We start from the raw sequence: 24,021 nt of genomic DNA, 5'->3' as shown, positions 1-24,021 counted from the left end.
ATAAGAATGTTTACAAATATTTTATATCAAGTTAATCAATTAGATTAACGAACCTTTGACGGAAACTTTACAAAAATATCTTTCAGGTATAATGAGAGCCCTTTTATATACCTACAGTCCAGTATTCAGTCTCTTGTGATTATACAATGCGTTGTTCACAAGTGTTCGAGTTTTAAATTACAGTAAGTACTAACAACATTAGGTAGTCATTAGCCATGAGTAATGTTAATGTTCCTCAGAAATAGTCTTAAACACCTTCTCTTAAATGTATAACATTAAGAATTCTATTTTCATATAATATATAGGATTTTTAGTCTGCTAGTTACATTATAGAAAGATAATATACATTTCAATACATTAATTTAATTATACAAAATCAAAAAAATTGTTTATTCATTTATTTTAATATTTTACCAAATTTTACATTTTTCTGACGGATTCATGGGAGACCCAAGTGGACATTGAAAGGCTTTGGCAAATTCGTCAGAATTCGATAAGGTTCCTAATACTCGAATTTTACCCGGGCTATGGACGTCAGTCAATAAATCATTTAATAATGTCTGTTCAGTTGTCGATTCACACCATATCTGTAAATATTAAAATCAATTTTTAACTTAAAAGAACTTGATAATTTAAATACATTTTTATTAAACTTATAGGTATGGCATTGTGTACTAATTTTGAAGCCAACACAGCTGATACCATTATTAAATGTAACATTGTTACATCTCATTACAACATTGATTAAAATATAGGTATAATTTTTTTTATCACTTAGAAGCTTCAGTGAGAACACTGAGAACCAAAATGTCTCTTTCTATTATGTTAATTTAAAAATATGTGTTTAGTGGAGTAGGGAAATCTGTTCATATATGTCTGATATTATAATGGTGACGGGTGACAACTTACACTTGCGAATCCTACGAAAAACAATTGTTCGGGTGACAAATCCTCTAATCCGGGTAGTCGGTTTTCTGCTCCATATTTCGATACGTATTTTTGGTATGCCATATAAGCATGACTTAATCCGCCTATATCTGCTATGTTTTCATTTTGAGTCATTTGGCCATTTATCTAAAAAAAGAGATATTTTGTATAATACTTTAATTCATATGTAGATATTTATTATTATTGTTTTTGTTTTTTTCTGAGTTAAAGACGTTAAGCCTTTAAGGTTTTTAAATAAACAAGAAAACTGTAAATATTTGAAAGAGTTTGAAGAGTTGACAGTATTGAGACTGTACTATAAATAAAGGTAATTATTATTTTTTCATTTTTGATTAATATGTAGGTACGTAATTAGTTCAATCTTCATTAAATTCGTAATCATGTAGCTTTTTTTCAATCTGGTAGTATAAAAAATACCAAAAACATCCCATAATATAAAGTGTAATATTCTACACTGCTAATATAGGAACAATAATAATAATTATTTGTTTGAAGTCGAGTTGAAAATATCAAACTATACCTTAACTTGATTACCCAGAACATTCAAACTATAATTATTATACTGTTGGACGAAACATTCAGCTTTCATTGAAAACGTCTCCATTGTTTCTTGAGTCCACCATTGTCGCCTATTTCCATGTTTGTCATACATTCTGCCTAATCAGAACAAAACAACAAAAATCAATTTTTCTATGAATTAATTCACATCATAAAATGTATACAAATCGGAATCGTCAAACGCATGCATTATTTCGTGTCCTACGACTAAGCCCACCATTCCATAATTCAGGGCTCTAAAATTTTAAAAACAGAATATTTATAGCCATGTATGAGTGTACCAGCGTATCACATTTATAAATAAAAATGTATATAATATGTACTCACTGAATTCGACTTTTGTGATAAAATGGAAGTTGTAACATTCCGGCTGGCAAAACTATATGAATGAAGAGTTTTTTATTTAACATTAAAATAACTAGTAATTATTTCTAAAGATATATTGTCTACATAATAGTGTAATATAATACGCCAATGTCGTGAAAGACAACATGTTGAAATAAATGATAGCCGCGAGTCGTAAAATAAAAGAATGGGTCTCTTCTCGTATTCTCAAATCTTAATACCTATTTCATATAGTTTTGATGGGCATCATTAAGCGTAGACACATAATTTCATTCGGTTAATTTTAATGTTAGATAATAATTTGTCTAAGCAAACAAACACTGCACGGATCACTACCATAGTCCATAAGTAATATGCATAAATTAAATTAAATATGACTTACCTATAATCTATAGGTGATAGGTAAATATATTAAAGTTACACGTTTAACTTTTAATTATAAAATGTAAATTGAACACTAATTGTAAAGTCGAATCATGTAGATTGCAACTCGCGTAATTATACATTTCACCAATTCATAAATAAAATGTAAAAACAATCGAGATAACTTTGAGCAATAGTTTTTTAGGTTTTACTCTAAAATACTTTTTAGCTCTCTCAGAGAAATTACGCAGTTAACAGTTAATATTATATATTATACACGCGTATATAATATTAATAGTAAGAAACTATTAGTTATGATTTCTAAATTTACCTGGCCTTGATACAAATAATTAGACTTAAATTATTTTTTTACCTATTGCGTTCGAGTATATATCGTTGTATCCATTTACACTAACTATATCCGTCGTCCATCTATAAAAAAAAAACATATTTATGTATAACGAGAACGAAATGAAAAAATTATTATAAAATGTAAGTAAAAGTATTTTATATATTTTCGCCTCCAATAAAATCACTCATCGTAATAACTATACAAGTTCTTATTATAGTATACATTTTACATTAAATTATTATTAACACATGAGTTATAAAAGCCAATAAACTGGTAGAGTATTATTCCTTGTCGGTAAGTCAACGTTTTGATGTGCGCTGAGTAAATAATATATTATAACTGATTTTTAAGTTATCATTTGAATTATATTATAGAAAAAATTCAAAATCAAAAAGTACTAAGTTATTTTAAACATATAGTAATGCTTACTCTGTATGGTTGTGAACATTGTTTAACTTTGAAAGTTTTTTTAAGTTTGATTCAATTTGAAGAATCTCTAAGTTCATTAAATAACTTTCCGTCATATTTATCTAAAACAATAAGTATTCATATTAAGCATAAATAATTAAAAGTTAAATCATACATATCTGAAAGTTTATAACCAATAAAATTATCAGCTTTACCATATCAAAAAAAAAATTTTATTCATCGTATTCATTTTATACAAACGATATATCGTAATACAAATTAAAATAAATTAGGTAAATGCTTGTTTAATTTATTCTTACAATTTTTAATTTATTATGTGAATACGAAATGTCTTGGAACCAATCAGGGTATGCGATAAACTTGTGCATCGATTGTAATTTATCGATAGCGGATTGCCGAGTAATTGAATCCATCCATACTATGTTCTCTAATCGTTCCATGTAAGCCTCTTGAATGTTATTAACCATTTCTGTAGCCTGTGCATTTCAATTAAATCGTGGAATTTAGACTCAACGTTTTAATCATAATTAAAATATTGATTCTACAATACGTGATCAAATCAAGAAAATTTAAATGTAGTCTTATTTATAATTCCTCACCATGTCTTTCGTAGACTTGTCAAAGTACTTAGTGATGTACTTATATCCAACATTGAATGCAAAATATGAACTGGTAATCGATACGCAATCCAACCACCTACAGAACAGTTGATTAATATAAATAAAAAAATAACGAGTTTATTCTAAAGTACCTATTAAAAAAAGCATTCCTGAACTTTACTTTAATTATTAAAGTTTAATATAGCCAATACAAATTTTTTACTTGTCAGAAGAAAAATTGTATTAGAGTAATAGACACTAAAATATTAAGATTTATCACTAATTTTTTTTTTGTATTTCTAACTGATGGGTACATTTATGATAGTAAATAATAATTGACTATCCGTTTGATATAATACATATCACGCAGCATAATTTGTGTAAAAATTAATATTATAATTTTTTCAAGATTCTGGTCAGATGATTATACATCTTTAATAGGTAATTAATAATTATGTTACCTAGAAACTTCTTTAACGTCTCCAGTGAAGACCACGTTAAAGTCTTGAACGAGATTTTTCAAATCTTCTTTAATATCAGATAACATGGATCTTAAAAAGCACCACGACATATAATTTACTGCAATTATACAAAACTTAAATATTAATACTTAATGTGAAATTTCAAAGTACATTTTTATGACTAATATATAGTAATATGTAAGTATAACATACTTAAAATTCTTTTTGGCGTTTTTTCTAATAACCGTACCAGGTCTTTTAGATAATGTTCTTCTTTTACAAATATCTTTTCTGTCTTTTTGAAAAATACATCAGTGCCTTTAAACAGTAGTCGAAACATTTTTAACCAATCAACCTGTTACAAGTATTATATAAAACGTATGTGGTTTAATCACATGAACATGTGGGTATAAATAATATACTTAATGGTGCGGCAACATTATTTAATTGGGCTGGACTCTTTTTTCCTAGATATCCATATCACCTACATTTTTGAATTATATAATTCTTAGAATATTTTAGATACATTTAGGATTGCATACATTTTATAATATTTTAATATATTATTTGCATCTTTTGATGTCCTTGGTATTTCAACTAAAATAATTTTGATATAATTATCAGTTTGGACATCATTTCGCATATCATTTAACCAACTTAATATATTCTTATTCTTGGAGAATAAGAATAATAATTGTCATTGAAAAAGATGAAGAGATTCGCTTATACTCTTGTACTATTTAGTATTTAGTATAAGTATTACTGTAATAAATGTACTATCCTATGAATTAATTTTATTGTTTATTAAAAAATAACTATATATTATCACTCTATCGTTTGTTTGGCATTCTGGTATCCAATAATCAACAAAATAATCTGACATTTCGTGTGGTTCTAAATATAGTACAACAAATGTGTACTCAATCCAATAGCTATTATCTGACTTTTTTTTAATATTCTGAAACTGAATATTATAATTATAAACGTTCTGTGAAATTAAAATGATATCCACCCCTATTTTAAAGACGTTAAATTGCATATGTCATTGATAAAATTGTAGGCATCATTTTTTTTTTTTTTTTGAGTTTGCTAAATTGTATTTGAATTAAAAATTCTTCCGGCATCTCAAGCGCGGACGTTCTCATGATGCCCTTTCTCAACACCAATAATTTATACAAAAAAAAAAAATAAATAAAAAAAATACACTAGATTAACTAATTATTATGATGTCATATTTTATTATTTATTTATTCATCTTTGTAATTTACTGTAATTTACTGTATACATTGTAATTAATTTATGATTAACTTCATGTTAAAAATGTCTATTATATCAATAAGTTCGATTGCCTTGTATGTCAGAAACACTTAAAAAAAAAGAATTAAAAATTCAATAGATAGTGTACAACAATGTAACAACTTAACTATTGCCAAAAAATTTGATTAAATTGATCTTAACTAGTCTGGCTGAATTGGGAATAATAATGTAATAAGTTATTAATTACGAAATATTTGGTGAAACGGATACCTAAACTAAAGGTTATGGCCATTTAATTAATATTTGTATAGGTGCCTACCTGAAACGTAGCCGATACATTATTTATATCTTTTTGAAGTTCCTCTATTGTCATTACGCGATTTTTTAATACCTTTTCGCTTTTTTTCATTTCTCCAGTACTTTGTATCTATTAGAATAATATTAGATGTAAAATCATACAATTTATTTTTATTAAAATGTTTCAAGCATCTACTTTAGCCAATTGTGTTTCGAATTTAATTAGTTCACTGGCGATTTCGTCCCCGAAATGTCTGCTTCGAGTCATTTTAGAATCAAATTCTTCGTGCAACAAAAATACCGTACCAGAAATAAGTTTCGAATAAGCGTTCATTTGAGTCTTATACCGATCTGGATGCATGAACATCGATCTCGGTAGCATTAAGTCTGGCTGACCTATCTATACATCATAAATACTATATAAATTTGTACTATACCGATCAAAATTAATGTAAACATGCCACGCCCATTTACCATTAAAATATATTGACTGGTATTCAAATAATTAATAGATATACCAGTATCTAAAATTGTTGACACTTTCCAGTTTTTTTCCATATAAATATACATTTTAATCCAGTCCAAAGATTGTAACTTTTCACTGTAATCATTTTGTCCTATCGGCCATCCACCAAATAATGAAATTATCGATTTTAAGTATTCAATATTCATTCCATTGTTGACTATGAACATTATTAAAATGTTAAAGATAAATATCAGCTGGTGTTTGATTATAATTTTGAAATTTACCAGAGTTTAAACAGCTTTTGTAGAATTTTTGTGCTGGATCTAAAATTAGATCAGGATTGTCGTCTTCCAAAATTTCTAAAATATATTATGATTATATAATTTATGACTACAGTAATAATATAATTTTTATAGTTCGAACTAAACGTTGTATTTTATTCTAAATATTTATGTCATAAACAAAGTATAATTAGGTATTACACGCTCGTTTGTACAGCCGTACTAGATAATGTATTAATTATAAAAACTTTTATAATATGTTATATGATTTTTCACATACCTTTTAAATTATTTGTTATACTTTTTTCTGCTTCTTTGTATTGATACCAAGATACTTTAGTGGCTTTAACTTGATGATCTTTTACCCACAAACCACACGTAAACTCATAAAAATCCTCACATGGATCTACTGATCTATTCATACTCTTCAATAAATATTCTATAACAATGTGAATCATAATAGGTGAACATTTTTTTTTTTAATTTTTTAATATTCCTTTGTTTATTAAATTGGATTTTGGTTTTTTTTCATTGTTACATAATACTGCTCATCATTACTATACCCTTTTTGTTAAAAAGCTTGTCCCGTAAAAATTGTAAAAATAAAATAAAAATTAATTAATTCCTTAGTTCCTGATAAATAAATTAACAATATCAACTTTTGGAGGACATTTTGCCTAAACAATAATAATATATAGGATAATGACCTAGCTATTGAAGCCTTATACCCGATAAAAAAAACAATAATAGTAATATGTTAATAAATATTAAAACCGTTCAGATGAATTTACCTGCCGTTTGGCATTGCATCGTTGAACATTTTTGCTCTTTTGGATCATCTTCCATTGAAAATACGTCTTTTAAAAAATCATTTGCAGACCGGCATTGTAACCTCTCAACAATCAAACAAATTAAAAAAACTATCAACTTCATTTTATTAGTTGTTTCAAAATATATATATTTGTTTTAGAAGCTCTACATGTTAAATTGTATTGACTACTGTAGATTTGTATTTTATTCACGACAAAACAAGTGGGTGTCTCTAACAGGAAATCGATTTTGATATAGCTTAGTAGGACAATGTCCAGTGGTGTGTTTAAACATATTGATAACAAACATTAATATAAGAGCAATGCTCTTTTAATATAATCACTTGTCTCTATTCACCATATAAATTGTGTAGCTACACGTTTAAATCGAAATAAAAACAAGTGTTTTTAATTTTGTCAAATTGATAAATCAATTTCTCAATTTTATCGATTCATACAATTTTCTTGTGGCCTGCCAACTAATTAATCTTGATTAGTAATTATACTAATATTAAATTGGCGTGTTGATGGTTATATAGAAACAGTAGGTAATAATTTCAGAATTTATCTACATTTATTTGTTTGTCACCAGAGTTTGGAAAAATATACTCGCTTAAACTAAACTATGTTAAACTGTCAAAATTAGATGACGTTATAATTTATAATTGACTATCAAAAAATGTCTAAATTTACAACAGAAAAATAATTAATGTATTATATTAATACATTGAATCAATGATACTTTTAAATTGATACACTTTAAAAGCTTAATGTTTATTTTCAATTCTATACGATCTTGAATTATTTTTCTATCATAAATACTATTAAATTTTGGCACGATTGATGGTAATAAGAAAAATTTGAACCACGCATCGACCGTCAAAGAAGTAAGATGAACATTTGATTTAAAAATACTAAAGGCGTATATAACAGTGCCATCTAGAGACGGACATTTTATAACAGTCTATACCTATATTATACATTTTTCAAACGTTTAATTGCGTATAACATTAAATAGGTATATTTTTTAAAATTGTATTTAAATATTGTTTAAAATATAGGTACACAATAATAATAAAAAAAAACACACACACATTTTGGTTTTCATATATTTATTTAATAAACATTAAATATGCTATTTTTTCTCCAAATATTGGAAAGTAAAATATAATTAGCATGCATATATTAACCAGTACACAATCATAAATTAACGATCTTCAATGTCTTATGTACGAGACAAAGTGACGCGATGTTGTTGAACGAAAACAAAACAAATTCCGTTTCGAATAATTTCGCTTATAAAGGAATGACCTAAGGCACTTAATTATCAAAAGCCTAAACTTGTAGCATGTTGCATAACAAAATAGTAGTACAATATATTGTAATTATAAATAAATATATAATATACACACAAACCATACATATATATATACTTATTTATTTATATATAAACAGACATAATATTGTATTCTTGTACAAATTAAGCCAAACCAGATGAGGGAATGGGGGTGATGATTTTGTTATACTATAGATATTTTATGTAGGTATCTATATATATATATATATATATGTAAAAAAAGTACATAATAATAAACGTTTACATATTCTTGGCTTAATACTGATTTTTATGTGTTGATATAATTTAGTTAGTGCATCAATAGTATTACAATATAGGTAGGTATGTGGGTAATACAATTTTAAATCAGTTTTATCGGACAATACAGCGATAACATTTGGAAATTACATGTATGCATACATATATTTGTTGTCATACAATATTACTGACTGCTTTATATTTTATAAGTTAACTGCTATATTATATTTATTATAATTCTTTTACTTCAAATTATATTAATAAACCAATTCAGTATTACATATAATCATTTTTTTTTTTTTTTTTTTTTTTAATAACTAAGTCATCATCAGTAAAATGGAGATATCGTAGTCAAATAACAATAATAATAGGCTACTTAAAAAAAAAAATAACACATTTTATCTATATTTTCTAAATATTTAACAGAATAAAAATGTCCGTATTATTATAATATTTTTATTGTTAATTTTATCCTGTCTTACATCAATTATGTAGGTATGCTAAGAATTTTTGTTTACAGACGCATAAAGTACAACCAATTTTATTTTTAAATAACTTTTGTAACAACAGTGAACTAAAATCTTAATCACTAAATTTATTTATACGGTGAGGTATAGTCTGAAAAATCTGGAAGCGTGTGTGTAAAAAACATCAAACGTAACATTTTTCAAATAAAATTAAAATATTTTAATGTAGGTACAAATTATACCCATTTATTTAAGAACAGAATTATGGATATAGGACATTATATTATTAATATTATGAACCTTTTAAAAATTAAACTTTTGCATTTCATAAAAAAATATCACTGATAATATTGTTTTTGAAAAAATAATGTTTTATAAAACACCATACATGTGGAACACCCTAAACCAATTATCAAATGTTTCATAACAAATTAAATTTCTATATAATAACACAACAGTAAAATCCAGGCAGCCTCATACTATGCAAATTTAAATATCACCCAAACAATTTAAACTAATAATGTATTATTTTTATTTTTAATCAATTTTATAATATTATATTAGCTAAATATTATTAAAGTTAAACTAAAATATTGTAGTATCATGTTTTTAAGTATAAGCACCAAATTCAGACAGTGCCGTTATTATCGGCTACTATAATATTACTATTTGTTATCTTACGTACTACTTACGATAAATTACACACTAAGTATTCTAAATTATAGTATCTATTAGATAAATCTATTTTTGATGGTTAATCTGACCATTTTGGAATTTAAATGAAATAATCAACAGGTTATTTCGTGTAAATATTTATGAAGTTTTGAAATAAAGTAAATAGTAGTTGAGCGTTAGGTACTGAGATTGCTGATATCTAGTAAATCCAAATACAATTAAGTAATTTTTTCTTTTTATAATACATATTAATGACTTTAATGGGACGATACAACCTCGTCTTTCAAAATATTTATACATTTATATTCAAATAACGTAAAATGTTTTGAGTAGCAAATCCAATATTAAAATCAAACAGTCAACTTGAAAAACCGAGGTTGTATTACTTAAGCAGGGAGTAATAGTAAATCCAAATTTATTATATTTTTAAGTAAAATTTGTTTGATCTCTGCAATTTACAGATAATATATAATAGCCTATGTATAATAAAAATTATAAAAATAACAGTGTTCCATTATAATAATGCTTAATATCAGTAAAACAATTCATTACTTTATATTTAGATCAGAGATACTAAACCCATTCATATCCATTTAAACACGCAAATCAAAGATAACAATATTTATTTAACGACTACTATATATATTTAATTTTTATGCCATTTTTAAACTTGATTGTTAACGACAAAAATATTTTATTTTAATGATAACAATTAACAAATTTTATAATGAACTTATTAACAAATTACTCCTGAAGAGGAGATCCAAAAAGCAGTCTCATAATTACACCAAATTTCCATGGTTTATAAAAATGAAAGAAAAATTTGCATTATATGAATAATGAAATGACCTAAATATAATCATTTAAAAAGAATTTAAATGCAAATTTTTCTTTTCTTATAGCATTGAAAACTTAACTTAGAATGAGATATATTTAAAAAGACTATTCAAAGAAGTGATTAATTTGTTAATTTTTAATGTATGCATGAAGAACTGTACAGAGGGCCTAATTTTCAAAAGGTCAGACATTGTACGCGAATTACTCATGCCCTGTATATAGTGTCCTTATCGTATTACTCTTATTTTGTACAGCTTTTATCGTAAATAATTACAATGTGTATGTATATTGTTTTAAATATAATGACCTTGTCTAAATAATTATTGAGTTAAACAACATATGCCACTGGATATTAATCCACTTTGTCGTTGATCGTGAGATGAAGAACCAGCAACCCTTGACCCGTCACTACGAGACAGCGCAGGGTAAGGGTTGCCTTGCACGTTTTTTGGACTAGTCGTACTTAAGTGTTCTTCGAAATCGTCATATTCGCTGAGTTCGCCTTCATCAGTACCCGAATCGTCTAAACACGGGGATAACATTAATCCTCCCTGATCATTTAACCATTTTGTCACGGCTTCTGTAATCGGTCCCGGCACTGCTGCATTGATCGGTGATGTTATTTCAAGTTTTCCCACTTCGTCCTGTCTAATTTCGTTTTCTGTATCAGAATTTCCGGTGTTCACCGCCGTTGCAAACGTTTCTTCTTCCACGGACTCGCATGAGTCAAGGGATTGTGTCTTGGTAAATTTAAATTGAATATTGTCCGTTGTTGACCTGGGAGTGCATTCCAACGAACAGAATTCTTCTTCTTGGATCCACTCTGCCTCCGGACTGATCGACAACTGAATAATTTCTTCTGAAATGTTTTCTATTTCTGGTTTCGAATGATCTTCTTTGAATGATTTTGTAGTTTCTAATTTTTCGTGTTCTAGCCTAGATTTGTTCTTTTTGGCGTTTAATTTTTTTATTATGGCTGGTTCTTTGGCGATTTTTGACGATTTCTTACTTCCTTCGTGTTGATTTTTCGGTAAGTCTTTACTCTTCGTCTTAATGATTGATTCTGTAGTAGTTTTTTCTCGCTGTTTGCTCTTCTTATTTCTACTTTTTTTTGTCACCGGTTGTCCACTGCTGCCATTAACAGTTTGTGTTTTTTCATGTTTATTTTCTGTAGACCCTTTGATCATGACTTCACTGTTCGGAGAACTGATACCAGAGTCGGAGTTTTCTGCTGAATAGCTGGGAGCCGGTTCGGCATCTGGTTGGTCATCGGTGATCTCTACTGCTTCAGCTTGTTCCTCTGGTATAACTTGGTAACCAATCTGGGCCAATTGCTCCGTGTATTGTGGTATCGGTTGGTAATATGCAGCCATTTGATCTGGATGATGGTGAACGAGGATCGGTGTTCCGTGTAGTATTTCGAATGGCGGTGGACATTCCATATGAAATGGTGGCGCGCTGTGGGACAACTGGACGGGTATGACATTAACAGGAGTCGAACCACCACTATTGTTTGTCAACACACCAGAATCAGAAGTCTTTTCTGAGTCCAGCACGAGGTCACAACTAGCACCAGATTGACTTTTTTGTTCTTCCGAACTAGAGTCGGAATATTCATCTGCTGTTACCTAAAAATAATAATTTTTAATCAAATTAAAATTTGTAAAGAAATTCATTTATAGAATCACTTATCGAATTACTTAAATTTAATAAATTAAACATTTATGATATAAAATAATTCAATCAATATTTTTTATTGTAAATTTTTTAATATTTTTGATTTAATAAAATTAGGTATGTATTACTTTTTTGTATATATTAGATGTAAGTACATGGTAAAATATAATATACATAATACACAGCTTAGGAAACAATTTTTTTCTTATTTTTATTTTATTGTAATTGATAAAAACTAAAAACAATTTTAATGAAATTTAAAAATTAAATTAAATTTTTTTAAATTTTATTATGATCTAACCATATTTATAATATTTTTATTTTTATCATTATTAAAAGTATAAATAATCGCTATTTGATACTGAATACTTGCTATAAGAACTATAGTATAAATAGATTTTTTTTTTAACCACATAATTGACCTTTTGCCTTTAATTCTTTTGTGTTTGAATAGTGTTGGTGTTTGCCAGAGTAACTAATTCCTTTTTTTTTTTTTTTGAAATGTCAATTGTTAGTTATTTCCACGTCACTTGTTCCTAGCGGAATGTCAATTTGATTTTATTTTTAAATAATATATTAATTTAATGCAACTACAGTATGGTAAATCAAAATGTTTTAAACGGCAATTGATTATAGAATCAAACCTTGCATGGGCAAGGAAAATTATTTCCCAACATCGTTTGTAAGAGTAGCCTGTATAAATATTGTAAGAAGAATTTATTCTAATAATTTAACACATAATACTGATCAGATGTTCAAATCTAACTGATGCGACGAGTTAGTTGTATGAGTACTTCTAGTGGGTATATACTAAGTTAGGTTTTGTATAAAGATAACTTACATCACCACGCTTTCTACGCTTCTTTTTCTTACGTCGTTTTCCGTTGGTGAAATCACAACTGATTGAAGGTGATGGAGGAGATTGTGGTTGTGGAACTTGAATGCTTACACCTATAATTGAAAATACATTTTCATATATTAATACTTATATAATTTTAAAAACATAATTTTTATTATATACTATTTTATACTATAAATATTATAATTGTATAATTTAAAATCAATCAAAGTAAATTTTTACTATATTTCATATTTTCCTTTAAAACGTATTCTCTAGTTTTCTAATTTAATCAAATAACAAAATATTTTATTCAGTTTATCGAATAAACATCTAGACTTTTGAACTATTTATACATTTTAAATAAATTTTCCTGGATCATGATTTCTATAAATGATAATTACGTAGAAATATGTTAAATACTTATGCCTATGCGTAGTATGTGGTTATTATAGTTGTATAATAGCTAGCAAGTAACTGATAAGTATATGTACAATGTACATTATAATTTATGATGTACAAATGTAACTTTTCTAAATACATTTTTTATGCTTCACCCTATAAAATCATTTATACAATATACAATAATTATTATGTGTATATACAACAGAACGTTAAATATTCTATAGTGATTAAGTGTGGCGTAATAAAAAAAACTAAATAATATATGAATCAAAACAGATAATGTAGATTACAATAAACAGTAATTGAATTAGGAAGTATTACGAAGATCACATGCTAAAAATCATAAATCCTGTCTGCGATTTTCAAATAGTAAATTATTTTTATAAACGTGTACGTTTAAAAATTTACCTTCCGTCAAGATAGAAAAAAAAATGCTAGTTATAAAAATAGTAATTTGAAATTATGCCTTTTGGCTCCGCTCCATGACAGTATATAGAATAAAGAACAATAAGACCGGTTAGAAAACACCGTGTTCATTTTATTCAACGTTCATAAAATATATGAATAAAAAAACTCTAACTGAAACGGGAAAACTTGGCGTCGAGTTCAAACAGGAAATAATGAAAAGAATAGACACGTTGTCTATGTCATGGTGTCGGGAGCTGTGATATTGATTGGTAACATTCATCACCTAATAATATTACGGCTGTGTGCTAATCGTCGGGATGTAAGTTATGTATACCAGCATGTTTTCTGGCTATCGAAGCCAAAGTTAAATTAGACGTATGGAATGTTTGGCAATGGCCAGCACGTAATCTAAATGGACATGAACTACTATAAGTTAATAATATTCAGGTCATCATCATCGCAGATCGTAGTGTGTATTGTTAATTAGTAGGTGCTTGATAATATATATAACTATTACCTAATAATTTTTAATTGCTATCAAAACTAAACAACATCTCGGACAGTTATCACCTGTGTATAATATTCAACAGATATCATAAAAATAATATCGAAAAATCTTTTATAGACAAAGTTTTTATTGTATGCAAATTGCAAATAGCAATGGGATATAATATAATATACCTATTACACGAGCATCATATATAATACTTTATATTATATATGGTCTACGTTTGTTACCTACACATCCATTATTTTTTATTATTATCATTATTTTCATGTGTTAGACAGGTTAGCAGAAATACTTTGGTCGGAATCTCGTTACTCACCATTATAATTGTACATATGAGTGCCAAATACATATCCGGGATACATATTATACGGCTGCGGTGACTGATATAAACTCTGCTGATCGTCCAGACTCGATTCTTGAGCACCACCACCGATGCCTAATTCTGAACTCTGAGCACTGCCGTTCTGTAATAAATTCGAAATTCATTTTAATGTTGGACAATAAACGAACGTTTATAGATTCCGATTCGAAATTTCCGAATATCTGTTTATAACCGTTGTCCGTTTGCACGCTCATCTCGTAGATCATATTATAAACGATATATTATAATGTCACTAACAACCGAAAGAATTATATTGCGGTGGTGAGAAACCGATACCAACATCAAAATTAAATAGATGGTCACCTGCTGAACGTCGGCAGTCGTTGATCTCTTGTGGTGTCTGTTATTCGGTTGGTAAACTGCACCTCCGGACATCCAGTCGGAAGTCACGTTCGCATGGTTGTACCAGTCGACGGGTTGCATCGGCATCGGCTGATACGACATCGCCGCCAGCATACTAGGATGTAAGACTGGTGGATAGTGACCCGGTGGTGGCCCCATCAGCGGAGTCACGGTACCGGTGTACGGATCATAGATCTCGAATCCGCCGCCTGCGGATTCAACATAAATCGCGTAAGTATATTGTTGTTGTGTATCATCAGTCGAGGACATATTTTATATTGTGTGACATTGTGGTTGAGTTAAATCAAACGTTTAGTGTCAAAACAATTATATATACATATATATATATATATGCTTATCGTTTTTAATTAAAACAATTAAATAAAAAAAAAATCCCTCTTTAAATTGAGTACCTACTATGGTTACGTTATCGTTATTATTGTGCACCTATAGCATTCCATTCTAACACTACACTTTAAGTACCTACTTCATAGGAAAATCGTATATATATATATATATTATATAGGTAAGCCGTAAATCGTTTGAATCTTGACATGGGAGGACATTTTTGATTTTATAAGATGGTAAGTTTCATTTCTGTGAATACTTTTGAGCAACGTTACTGTACTAGTAAAACTGTCCTATACATTTATAACAGATATAGGAATATTCAATCTACGAATATTGAATTTAGGGTTGTTAAAAATGAATAAATTCACAACGAAAACCACTGATAAAATAAACACTCAAGATTAAGAATGCGATAAATTACACACGCATACAAGAACATTTCGAATTGAATGAACTTTAAGTGTTATACTATATATGATCGACTACTATAAAATGGTTTCTCTATTAGTTGGATGTAAAAATCGGTAGTCACATAGTAATAATTACATTTTTGCGTTGATATATCACATATCATATCAGTTATAATATACTATTTATTGTACAATTTGCATATTAAATAATAATTATATATTATGGTGTAAATTACAATATAAATTTATGGTATTATAAAACAAATAAGAATAATCACTCAAAAGTAATTTCGATTTTAGATTTTTATTTCAACATATTGTTATGTACCCGATAAAATAAAGTATTATAATTTATAATCATTACGTACTAGTAAGAAGGTACATCATAGATGGGTCAATATATTCACTGTGAGCACAAAACTCTTCGAAAGGGTTGATATCGCCATCTAAAACACATAGTAATATCGATTACAAATTTGGCCTTTAAAATAATATTATTCTGATTTAATGTTACTGACCTTCATTTTCATTTAAAACTTCAGTAATGACTGGTACACTACTGTGTTTGCGTCTTCCCAAGTAGCCTTTTTTGAACAACACGTCTTGTCTAGGAGTTGTTATCTTTGTGTATTCGTCTATAAAAATTAAAAAAAATTAATAATACTTTCGCAGTACTATAGTTTATAATGAATTAATATGTTAAACTAAATGTTTAATGGAAATTATTAATTATGTATAATTATGTATAAACCAAGTGGTAAAAGTAATATAGTCATATAAAATATAAAACACCCTTGTTTATTGTACCTATATAAACTGTTTATACAACCATGTAACGTACCTTGTACATTCATAAAAATACAGTACAACTTACAAATAAATATATGAATATAATTTATGTAAATATGTTTGAATATTAAATCTAAATAGTCAAACGTTATTGTTTAAAAAACACAGTTTGTGATGATTTTTTAAATTTTGTGAGTAAAAATATTCGCGTAAAGTTTTTTGTTTTCGAGAACGCTTAATAATAAACACATAGATTAAGTTAAATATAATACTGTTTGAAATATTTAAATAATATAGTGTCTATCGTCTTTCATCTTTCATCTACGTGATCTATAAACATATTGAGAAAAAAAAAATGTTGATAACATTACGTACACGCATTTGAAACAGCAGAATCAATAAGGGACTGGGTCATTGTCCTTAAGTGCCCCATGTACCACACCATTACCCACAAAAATATATAAGAGCGAAAACATGTATCATTAAAATCATTTAATGAAAATCTAATGGTTATCAACTCGCTAGGAAATATAATATTATTGTATAATATACTCTAACCGTCATACTTAACTAATAAATTAAAAATAATTTTAGTTTATTCATCCGATTTTATTTTTTCACAAACTACACAAACGAATCTCAGCTTACTTAAATTTTTGATACATTTTTAGTAAAATTGTAAGTGCTATTTAAATAAAATATAGTATTTCAGAATTCTCTAAATAATATTTATAATGTTATATTGTTACGCATTGTATTACGAATTTACGATTGTGTAAGTCAATATTGATAAGACGTTTGCTTCTTCTCTACCCATAAGGCCATAAACGTAAACAGTAATAATTATAATTACAAGCTTAAGAAAATAATATATGATATAAATATACATACTATTATAATAGCCGTTTATAAATTGAAATTATTTCTTTATGATGTTAATAAAACAATGATATTATTTGCTCATAAAATTTCAATTAATTGTTTATCTATGTACAGGACAAAATTTACGATATATACCTATTAATATTTGAATTTTAATAGATCAAAATGTATACCTTACGCTAGAATTCTTACTTAACAGTTTGAAAATAAATATTCATAAATACATTCATGTATTAAATTTAAAAATAAATATTTTTTTGTTCAGTATTATAGAAATTTAAACTAGCGATTTTTTCTATTTATAAACAATAAAATAGATACTTTATGTGTATACATATTACATATCTAATTGATATGAAACACAACATTATCCTTGAATAAATCGTTAATTATTTTTATGCATTTTAGTTATCATATATATTATAGAATATTGTTTGAGTATAAATAATAATTTAAATCAGATATCTGAAGTGTTTAATGATCTCGAGCTTTTTAAGGTCGATTTAAAAAAATGTAGACTTAAAGATATAATTATATGCAAAATGGACCAAATTTTCAGAATAACTTTCAACAATGCACCTCTTCCCACACCTTGTTCAAAACTGGAGATGCTCCATTAAAAATACTGTTCAGACCAACCTATAAATACACGGAGCCACATAAACTGATCAAATAAATACTTTTTAAGTAGGAAATTACAGAAAAGCCTAATATTATGACTGCGGAAATCCAATACAAATTCAAAAGTGTATTGTCCAGGAATAATCTACAAAGTTCCAAGAATACCGGAATGGAAAATTCTTAACGTCTACTGAAGCACAATTACAACATGGACAGAATCATTGGATTTAGAACTTTAATTCCCAAACACTAATAATTACTATAGTTATGCCATCATATTATATTATAGGTGCTTTATACCTCATCATTATATTATTTTATTTTGTATCGTGTTAACAAATTTACGTAATTTTATCATATAAATATAATATTACATTATACTAATTCTGTAGTGACTTACATGCCACACCATAAATAAATAATGAATTATAATTTAGATGCATAATGACATCTACGCCAATTTGCTGTGTATAATATTTATATTTTGGTAGGTACTTAACTCGTTTTTTTTTTTTTTATAAAATTAGTAAATTATCGCTTTTAATTTATAATTATCATTTTCAGTAAATTTGAAATTTACATCCATATACACATTTTGCTTTATGTAATTATTTATAGTCGTGTAATTTTACATTATTTCTACCTTTTCTATAAAATATGGTATAATAAATAATATTTTGAATGGCTTTTATGAACATTGTGTAAAAATAAATATCTTAATATAATATTTTAGATTCTAAAATAATAATTACAAAAAAAAAAATCAAAGAACTGTTCATTATATACACATTTTATGTGCGCAATGTTAGTTGTTTAATGTCGCCATTAAATTATCCTACACATACACTTTTATACCTATAAAATATGTTATTAACTCAATAATGATCTTTTTTGTATATCATATGAAAAAAAATTGGCTTGAATATCTTATTTGAATATGCGTTTTTGTGAAGCATTTTTACACGGACTATATAACTTTGTGTTTATTTATTTGATTATATTTTATGCATAAAAATAAATTTCATACTCTTATAGGTGAAATCAAAATGTATTAATAATAAGCTTATATTATCAAAACATAAAATTCTCAAGTAAAACATAAAATTATTATTAGGTAGTAATTTTATTTGCAGATAAATGATTATATTAAAAATAACAGTTTCTAAATGCTCTCTGGGATGTAAACAATTTTGTGTCATCCTTTTCACCAAAATATTGTTTCCAAAAGAAAAATAAAATAAAAATATATTTTTTAAATAAATTGCCCACTGAAACAGTATTATGCATAAAATACTTATGTTTTTACTGTTTCAGATTCTGAGCGACACGAGGAAAGTATTGATTTTGTGTGTTTTTTTTTTGCATTTTCTATTGTGAACGATGTTTCTAGTAGGAGTGCTGAAACATTTTTAATTAGACCAAGCGACATTTAAAGATCGAGCCTATAGTTGGTACCTACCATCTACATGACTACATTGTAGAAGCCATTTATTGACTTTTCAGCAGTTATTTCCACGAGGGCGAGGAAAACCATACCAACAATCGTTTAAGAAATATAAGCATACACTGTTTTAACCCAGTATAGCTTAGCAATTAAAAAATTAAAAAATTATTTTATGTATTGACTTAAAATCATAAAATAAATGTTCAAAAGCTATTAAACAAAATATTTTTAAAAACAATTTAAGTAGGTAATTGTTTATGTATAATGTCTTCTGTTAAATGAAAATAGCCCTATGCTATTGTATATAATGTACGCAACTTATATTATTATTACGTGCGTATTTTGTACGTCCTTGCTTAGATGAGTACATCGTCACATTGACCGTTATCGGCGAGAGCTTTTTTTTTACCACTTTAATGGGCGGTTGACTATCAGCTTTATTCATTAATTTGCGTGACCATCACTAGGTCATACTGGCTAAACTCATTATTGGTATAATGTGTACACTCCGCCGTGGTATTATTATTTTTCTTATTTTTTTTTTATCATTGTCGTTGCATGGTCCCACGAATGACGTTTATATTAAAGTACACACTACTTAATAATGTTATTTTTGTGTAGTTCGTATTGCTTATTATACGTACCGGAGTACCTAACAATTAAACATGTATATTATAATAATGTAGGTAGATATTTTGTGGTTTTAGGATCAGGAATTAATCCCAAGAGAATTGTTCCTAATACCATTAAATTTTAAGCACAAACATTTATATTAACTTAAATTGTTTTTTTCTTAATTAAAATTAGGTACCTAGTCGGTTAGAAATTTAAAATTTCCTATTGAAAACGTATAACGATTCAATTTCAAGATAGATAATTTTCAACTAGGTACCTACCTATACGTCAAAAAAATTATATTTTATTCAAAATTACAAGTACATTTTTTTTTCAATTTCACTCATTACTATTACATTAATAGTATTTAATAAGTACGCGTAAATTAGAAAATATAAATATACAGATTAGTTTAAAACTCTTATTTAGAAAAACAATACGCCACAACTCTCAAGTCATTTACATTCAAATACCTACTATAAATTATCCAACCTCTATACTTATGGATTTTATTAATGTCAACTTTATTATAATAATGTTTTAACAAGTGTTGGTGTCTGTAAATCAACAAAGGGTTTGATTTGGGTGCGGGCCGATTAAAATCAATTGTTTTATTTAAATTTTTTTCACTTACCCTCGTTAAATGTGACGGTTGAAGATTCCACGTGATTATTCTGTGGACTAACACCCGTTGAATTATTTCGGTTCGGCAATTGATGCTGTTGGTACGTTTGGTGTTGAGTGTGATGACTTCGTCGGCCTGCCGCCGCGGCAAAATTCGCCGGTTTCTGGTCCGTCGCGTGACGGCCGGTCGGTTGTTCGACAGATGCATACGGTTTGTCTGCTGTAACAGTTATGTAATGTTTTTTTATTATTTCCTGTTAGTCATAAAATATAATAATTATAGTATCCTGTAATTATTGTTATTTTTATAATTTTAATCACTGGTACAACATTATTGTATTGTTATTATTACAAATGAATTCTTTTATTTTTTGTGTATATTCGTCTGAATAGCAACGACAGACGTAATTCTGTGGCGTTACATATTTTGCGTCACGTCTTTGTACCTGCATAGTTGTATATAGGTCATGATCACTGTACAATATATGATAATATATTAATATTATTACGAAATTCTAGTGTTCATGTTTCATACATACATACATGAGAATTCACTTTGGTGGTAAATTGGTTTTTATATAAAAAAAGGGGGTAAGTGGGTATCGCTCTACTGTACATTGGGGGTGGGGTGGACCTCTGACTAAGGTAGGTTAAATTTGAATGCAATGATAGGTATCATTGTATACGAAAAACGATTCTGAACGGAGACGGTTTATCTGCCTAAGATATATTATAGATTATTAAATATTTTCAAATCTTAGATTTAAAAAGAAAATTTTTTATGAATTTCTAGCTTAAAATAATTTGCGAATTTTCGTGATTTTTACGTATGTTGTCAAAATTAAAATTTAAATGCTTGTAAAAAAAAAATGTGACTATGCATTTCTTTTATTTTTCAACTGCTATTGTAAAAATATTTTAGGAACCTTGTATTAAATTTTCAAATCTTAGATATAAAAGGAAATTTTTTTATGAATTTCTAGGATAAAATAATTTACAAATTTTCGTGATTTTTACATATGTTGTCAAAATTAAAATTTGAATGCGTGTAAAAAAAAATTGTGGCTATATATTTCTTTTATTTTTCAACTGCTATTGTAAAAATATATTATGAGCCTTGTATTAAATTTTCAAATGTTAGATCTAAAAAGAAAAACTTTTATGAACTTCTATCTAAGATAATTTGAAAATTGCCGTAATTTTTACGTATTAAGTCAATATTTGAACATCAAATGCTAATAAAAAAAAATTGTGCCTATGTATTCTTATAATATTTTTATCATTATAAGAATAACTTATGAGGAACTTTGTATTAAATTTTTAAGTATTTTGATAGGGCCAAAAAAAATTTTATCGACACTTCAAAAGAAAATTTTCAGAAAAATTGAAAATTTCAGTGGTCTATAAATAACACAAAAAAAGTCAAAAATTTGTGAAAATTAAACTGTATATAGATAACACTAACATAAACATTTGGTGAAAATATTTTCAAGTATTTACAGTGATTAGTTTTTGAATTACAACCATATAAAAAATCGATTTGGTCGAAAACTGGTTTTGCGTAAAAATTCCTGTTTTTCTGTCATTTTTTTTTTTGTTTTTCTCGATTTTTTTGAAAAATGTTTTCTTTTGACCTCTATAATGCATCAAGAATATTCACTTTTACATCGGAAACCACCCCCAAAGTTTGAAATTGAAGCATTATTTCGACTAGTTATGCTGTACACAGACAAAAAAAAAAAAAAAACACACATCATTGTAAAATCAATACATTCATCATTTCGTTCAGAATCTAAAAATTGTTTTATATATATCTAAAATCCAAAAAAGTGTAGGTATAGTTTTTCATCACTCAGGAATTGGGTTCAGGAATTGGGTAGATCGCATAGAATTTATTTACAATGTACAGAAATTCCAGAGACCGTATCAGACAAACACGGGAGACCATTTTTTTTTTAAACCTAAATATAGGAGACAATATATTATTATAGATATCTAATATGTGATAATTCCGGCAATCCACATAAAATGGTGTATTCAACATCTCTCTACATCGTCGACACATGTTTATTTTATAACCCATGAACCTATCGTCTATACCAGTGTTGTAGTCAGGTAGGTAGGTATACGATGACGGTTCGACATTAACCGTTAAATGATCTATATAATATGTAACAGAGACGAAACAATGATGTCTATTCCTTGTGTAGTTGTGACAGTTGTGTTTGTTGCTCGTAACTAAAATTAGTCGTATTTAGGTAGGTACACGTTTTATATTTGATTGTAAAATATTTAAAAACCGAGTATAATATATATATGGCACTAAACGATAGTTGAAATATTTCATTATTATAATATACAATTGACTCAGTAAGTACTAACATTTCGAAATCAGCTGAAAAAATAACTGTGTTTAAAACGCCAAAAGAACAACACGACTTTTAACTTAAAGTGTTACATAAATAACCTATTAATTAATTTTTTAAAAAACTAAAAAATTTCTTAATACAAAATAAATATTATCAAAGGTCCACGATTAAAACGGCTAAAGAGTACCTATATCATATAATGGCAAAGGTGTTCTTTATCATCACTCGACATTGGGTTCAAGTTTAAAAGAAAGTTATCGTTAGTAAATGATCACAAATTATTATACATTTATAAACTTAAATTATTGATGTATTATTTATGAAAACTCCTTGGCAACTTCTAATCCATATACCTACCGGCTATCATATATACCTATACACTACAGCGTTTGAAGACGCTCATATAAATAGCCAGTCCAAATAGTTTACGGCCCGTGCGATAGACTTATTTTTAGTGATGTCGTTCAAGTAGTTTTGACATTTAATAATGAAAAAAAGTATATTTCTCTCATTACTCATTTGAATAATGATAGACTAACTTCACAGTAGCTGGTATAAGTATACTTATAATTTTTACTACCTACAAGATTTTCTAAAATAATAATTCTCTAAATA

The 24,021-nt window shown here is 27.2% G+C and overlaps 2 protein-coding genes across 3 annotated transcripts in view; both read right to left on the bottom strand.

The window, feature by feature from the left end:
* Positions 1 to 361: 361 nt before the first annotated feature.
* LOC107162895 (neprilysin-11-like) lies at positions 362 to 7,365 on the bottom strand. Of its 2 annotated transcripts, XM_015510036.2 has the most exons (17): positions 7,148 to 7,365; positions 6,637 to 6,795; positions 6,360 to 6,434; positions 6,084 to 6,292; positions 5,806 to 6,009; positions 5,632 to 5,739; positions 4,269 to 4,410; positions 4,056 to 4,173; positions 3,595 to 3,691; positions 3,295 to 3,471; positions 2,996 to 3,096; positions 2,588 to 2,646; positions 1,834 to 1,885; positions 1,671 to 1,742; positions 1,469 to 1,601; positions 910 to 1,074; positions 362 to 587 (listed from the first exon to the last, which is right to left on the bottom strand). In XM_015510036.2, exons 1-17 carry the CDS (start codon positions 7,287 to 7,289, stop codon positions 411 to 413), a joined length of 2,190 nt encoding a protein of 729 aa, XP_015365522.2. In that variant the 5' UTR covers positions 7,290 to 7,365; the 3' UTR covers positions 362 to 410. The 2 variants fall into 2 exon arrangements, with proteins under 2 accessions (XP_015365522.2, XP_015365523.2); XM_015510037.2 differs by lacking the exons at positions 1,671 to 1,742; positions 1,834 to 1,885 and having other exon boundaries at positions 1,469 to 1,605.
* Positions 7,366 to 8,260: 895 nt separating this feature from the next.
* The window catches only part of LOC107162908 (uncharacterized), a 36,424-nt gene continuing 20,663 nt past the window's right edge, over positions 8,261 to 24,021 (bottom strand). Inside the window, exons 2-8 of the mRNA XM_089218753.1 lie at positions 21,048 to 21,257; positions 16,581 to 16,697; positions 16,431 to 16,508; positions 15,263 to 15,510; positions 14,894 to 15,041; positions 13,257 to 13,366; positions 8,261 to 12,366 (exon numbers count right to left, since the gene is read on the bottom strand). Of these exons, the coding sequence (XP_089074879.1) occupies positions 11,059 to 12,366; positions 13,257 to 13,366; positions 14,894 to 15,041; positions 15,263 to 15,510; positions 16,431 to 16,508; positions 16,581 to 16,697; positions 21,048 to 21,257 (2,219 nt within the window). The 3' untranslated portion in view covers positions 8,261 to 11,058. The remainder of the gene's footprint in view (positions 12,367 to 13,256; positions 13,367 to 14,893; positions 15,042 to 15,262; positions 15,511 to 16,430; positions 16,509 to 16,580; positions 16,698 to 21,047; positions 21,258 to 24,021) is intronic.

The sequence above is a fragment of the Diuraphis noxia genome, unplaced genomic scaffold (assembly GCF_037042655.1).
Source record: "Diuraphis noxia isolate RWA-SAM2 unplaced genomic scaffold, SU_Dnox_SAM2 contig0002, whole genome shotgun sequence".
In the NCBI taxonomy this organism is placed as follows: domain Eukaryota; kingdom Metazoa; phylum Arthropoda; class Insecta; order Hemiptera; family Aphididae; genus Diuraphis; species Diuraphis noxia.
The sequence above is the reverse complement of the archived record's forward strand: the minus strand, read 5'-3'. Positions and strand labels throughout refer to the sequence as shown.

Excerpts from the sequence above, each read along its gene's own strand:
- LOC107162895 (XM_015510036.2), bottom strand. The coding sequence starts at position 7,289 with ATGAAGTTGATAGTTTTTTTAATTTGTTTGATTGTTGAGAGGTTACAA. Across the intron at positions 2,647-2,995 it reads AATGTTCACAACCATACAGA|ATGGACGACGGATATAGTTA; the intron begins GTAAGCATTACT and ends TTTTTTTTATAG. Across the intron at positions 588-909 it reads TTTTCGTAGGATTCGCAAGT|ATATGGTGTGAATCGACAAC; the intron begins GTAAGTTGTCAC and ends TAATATTTACAG.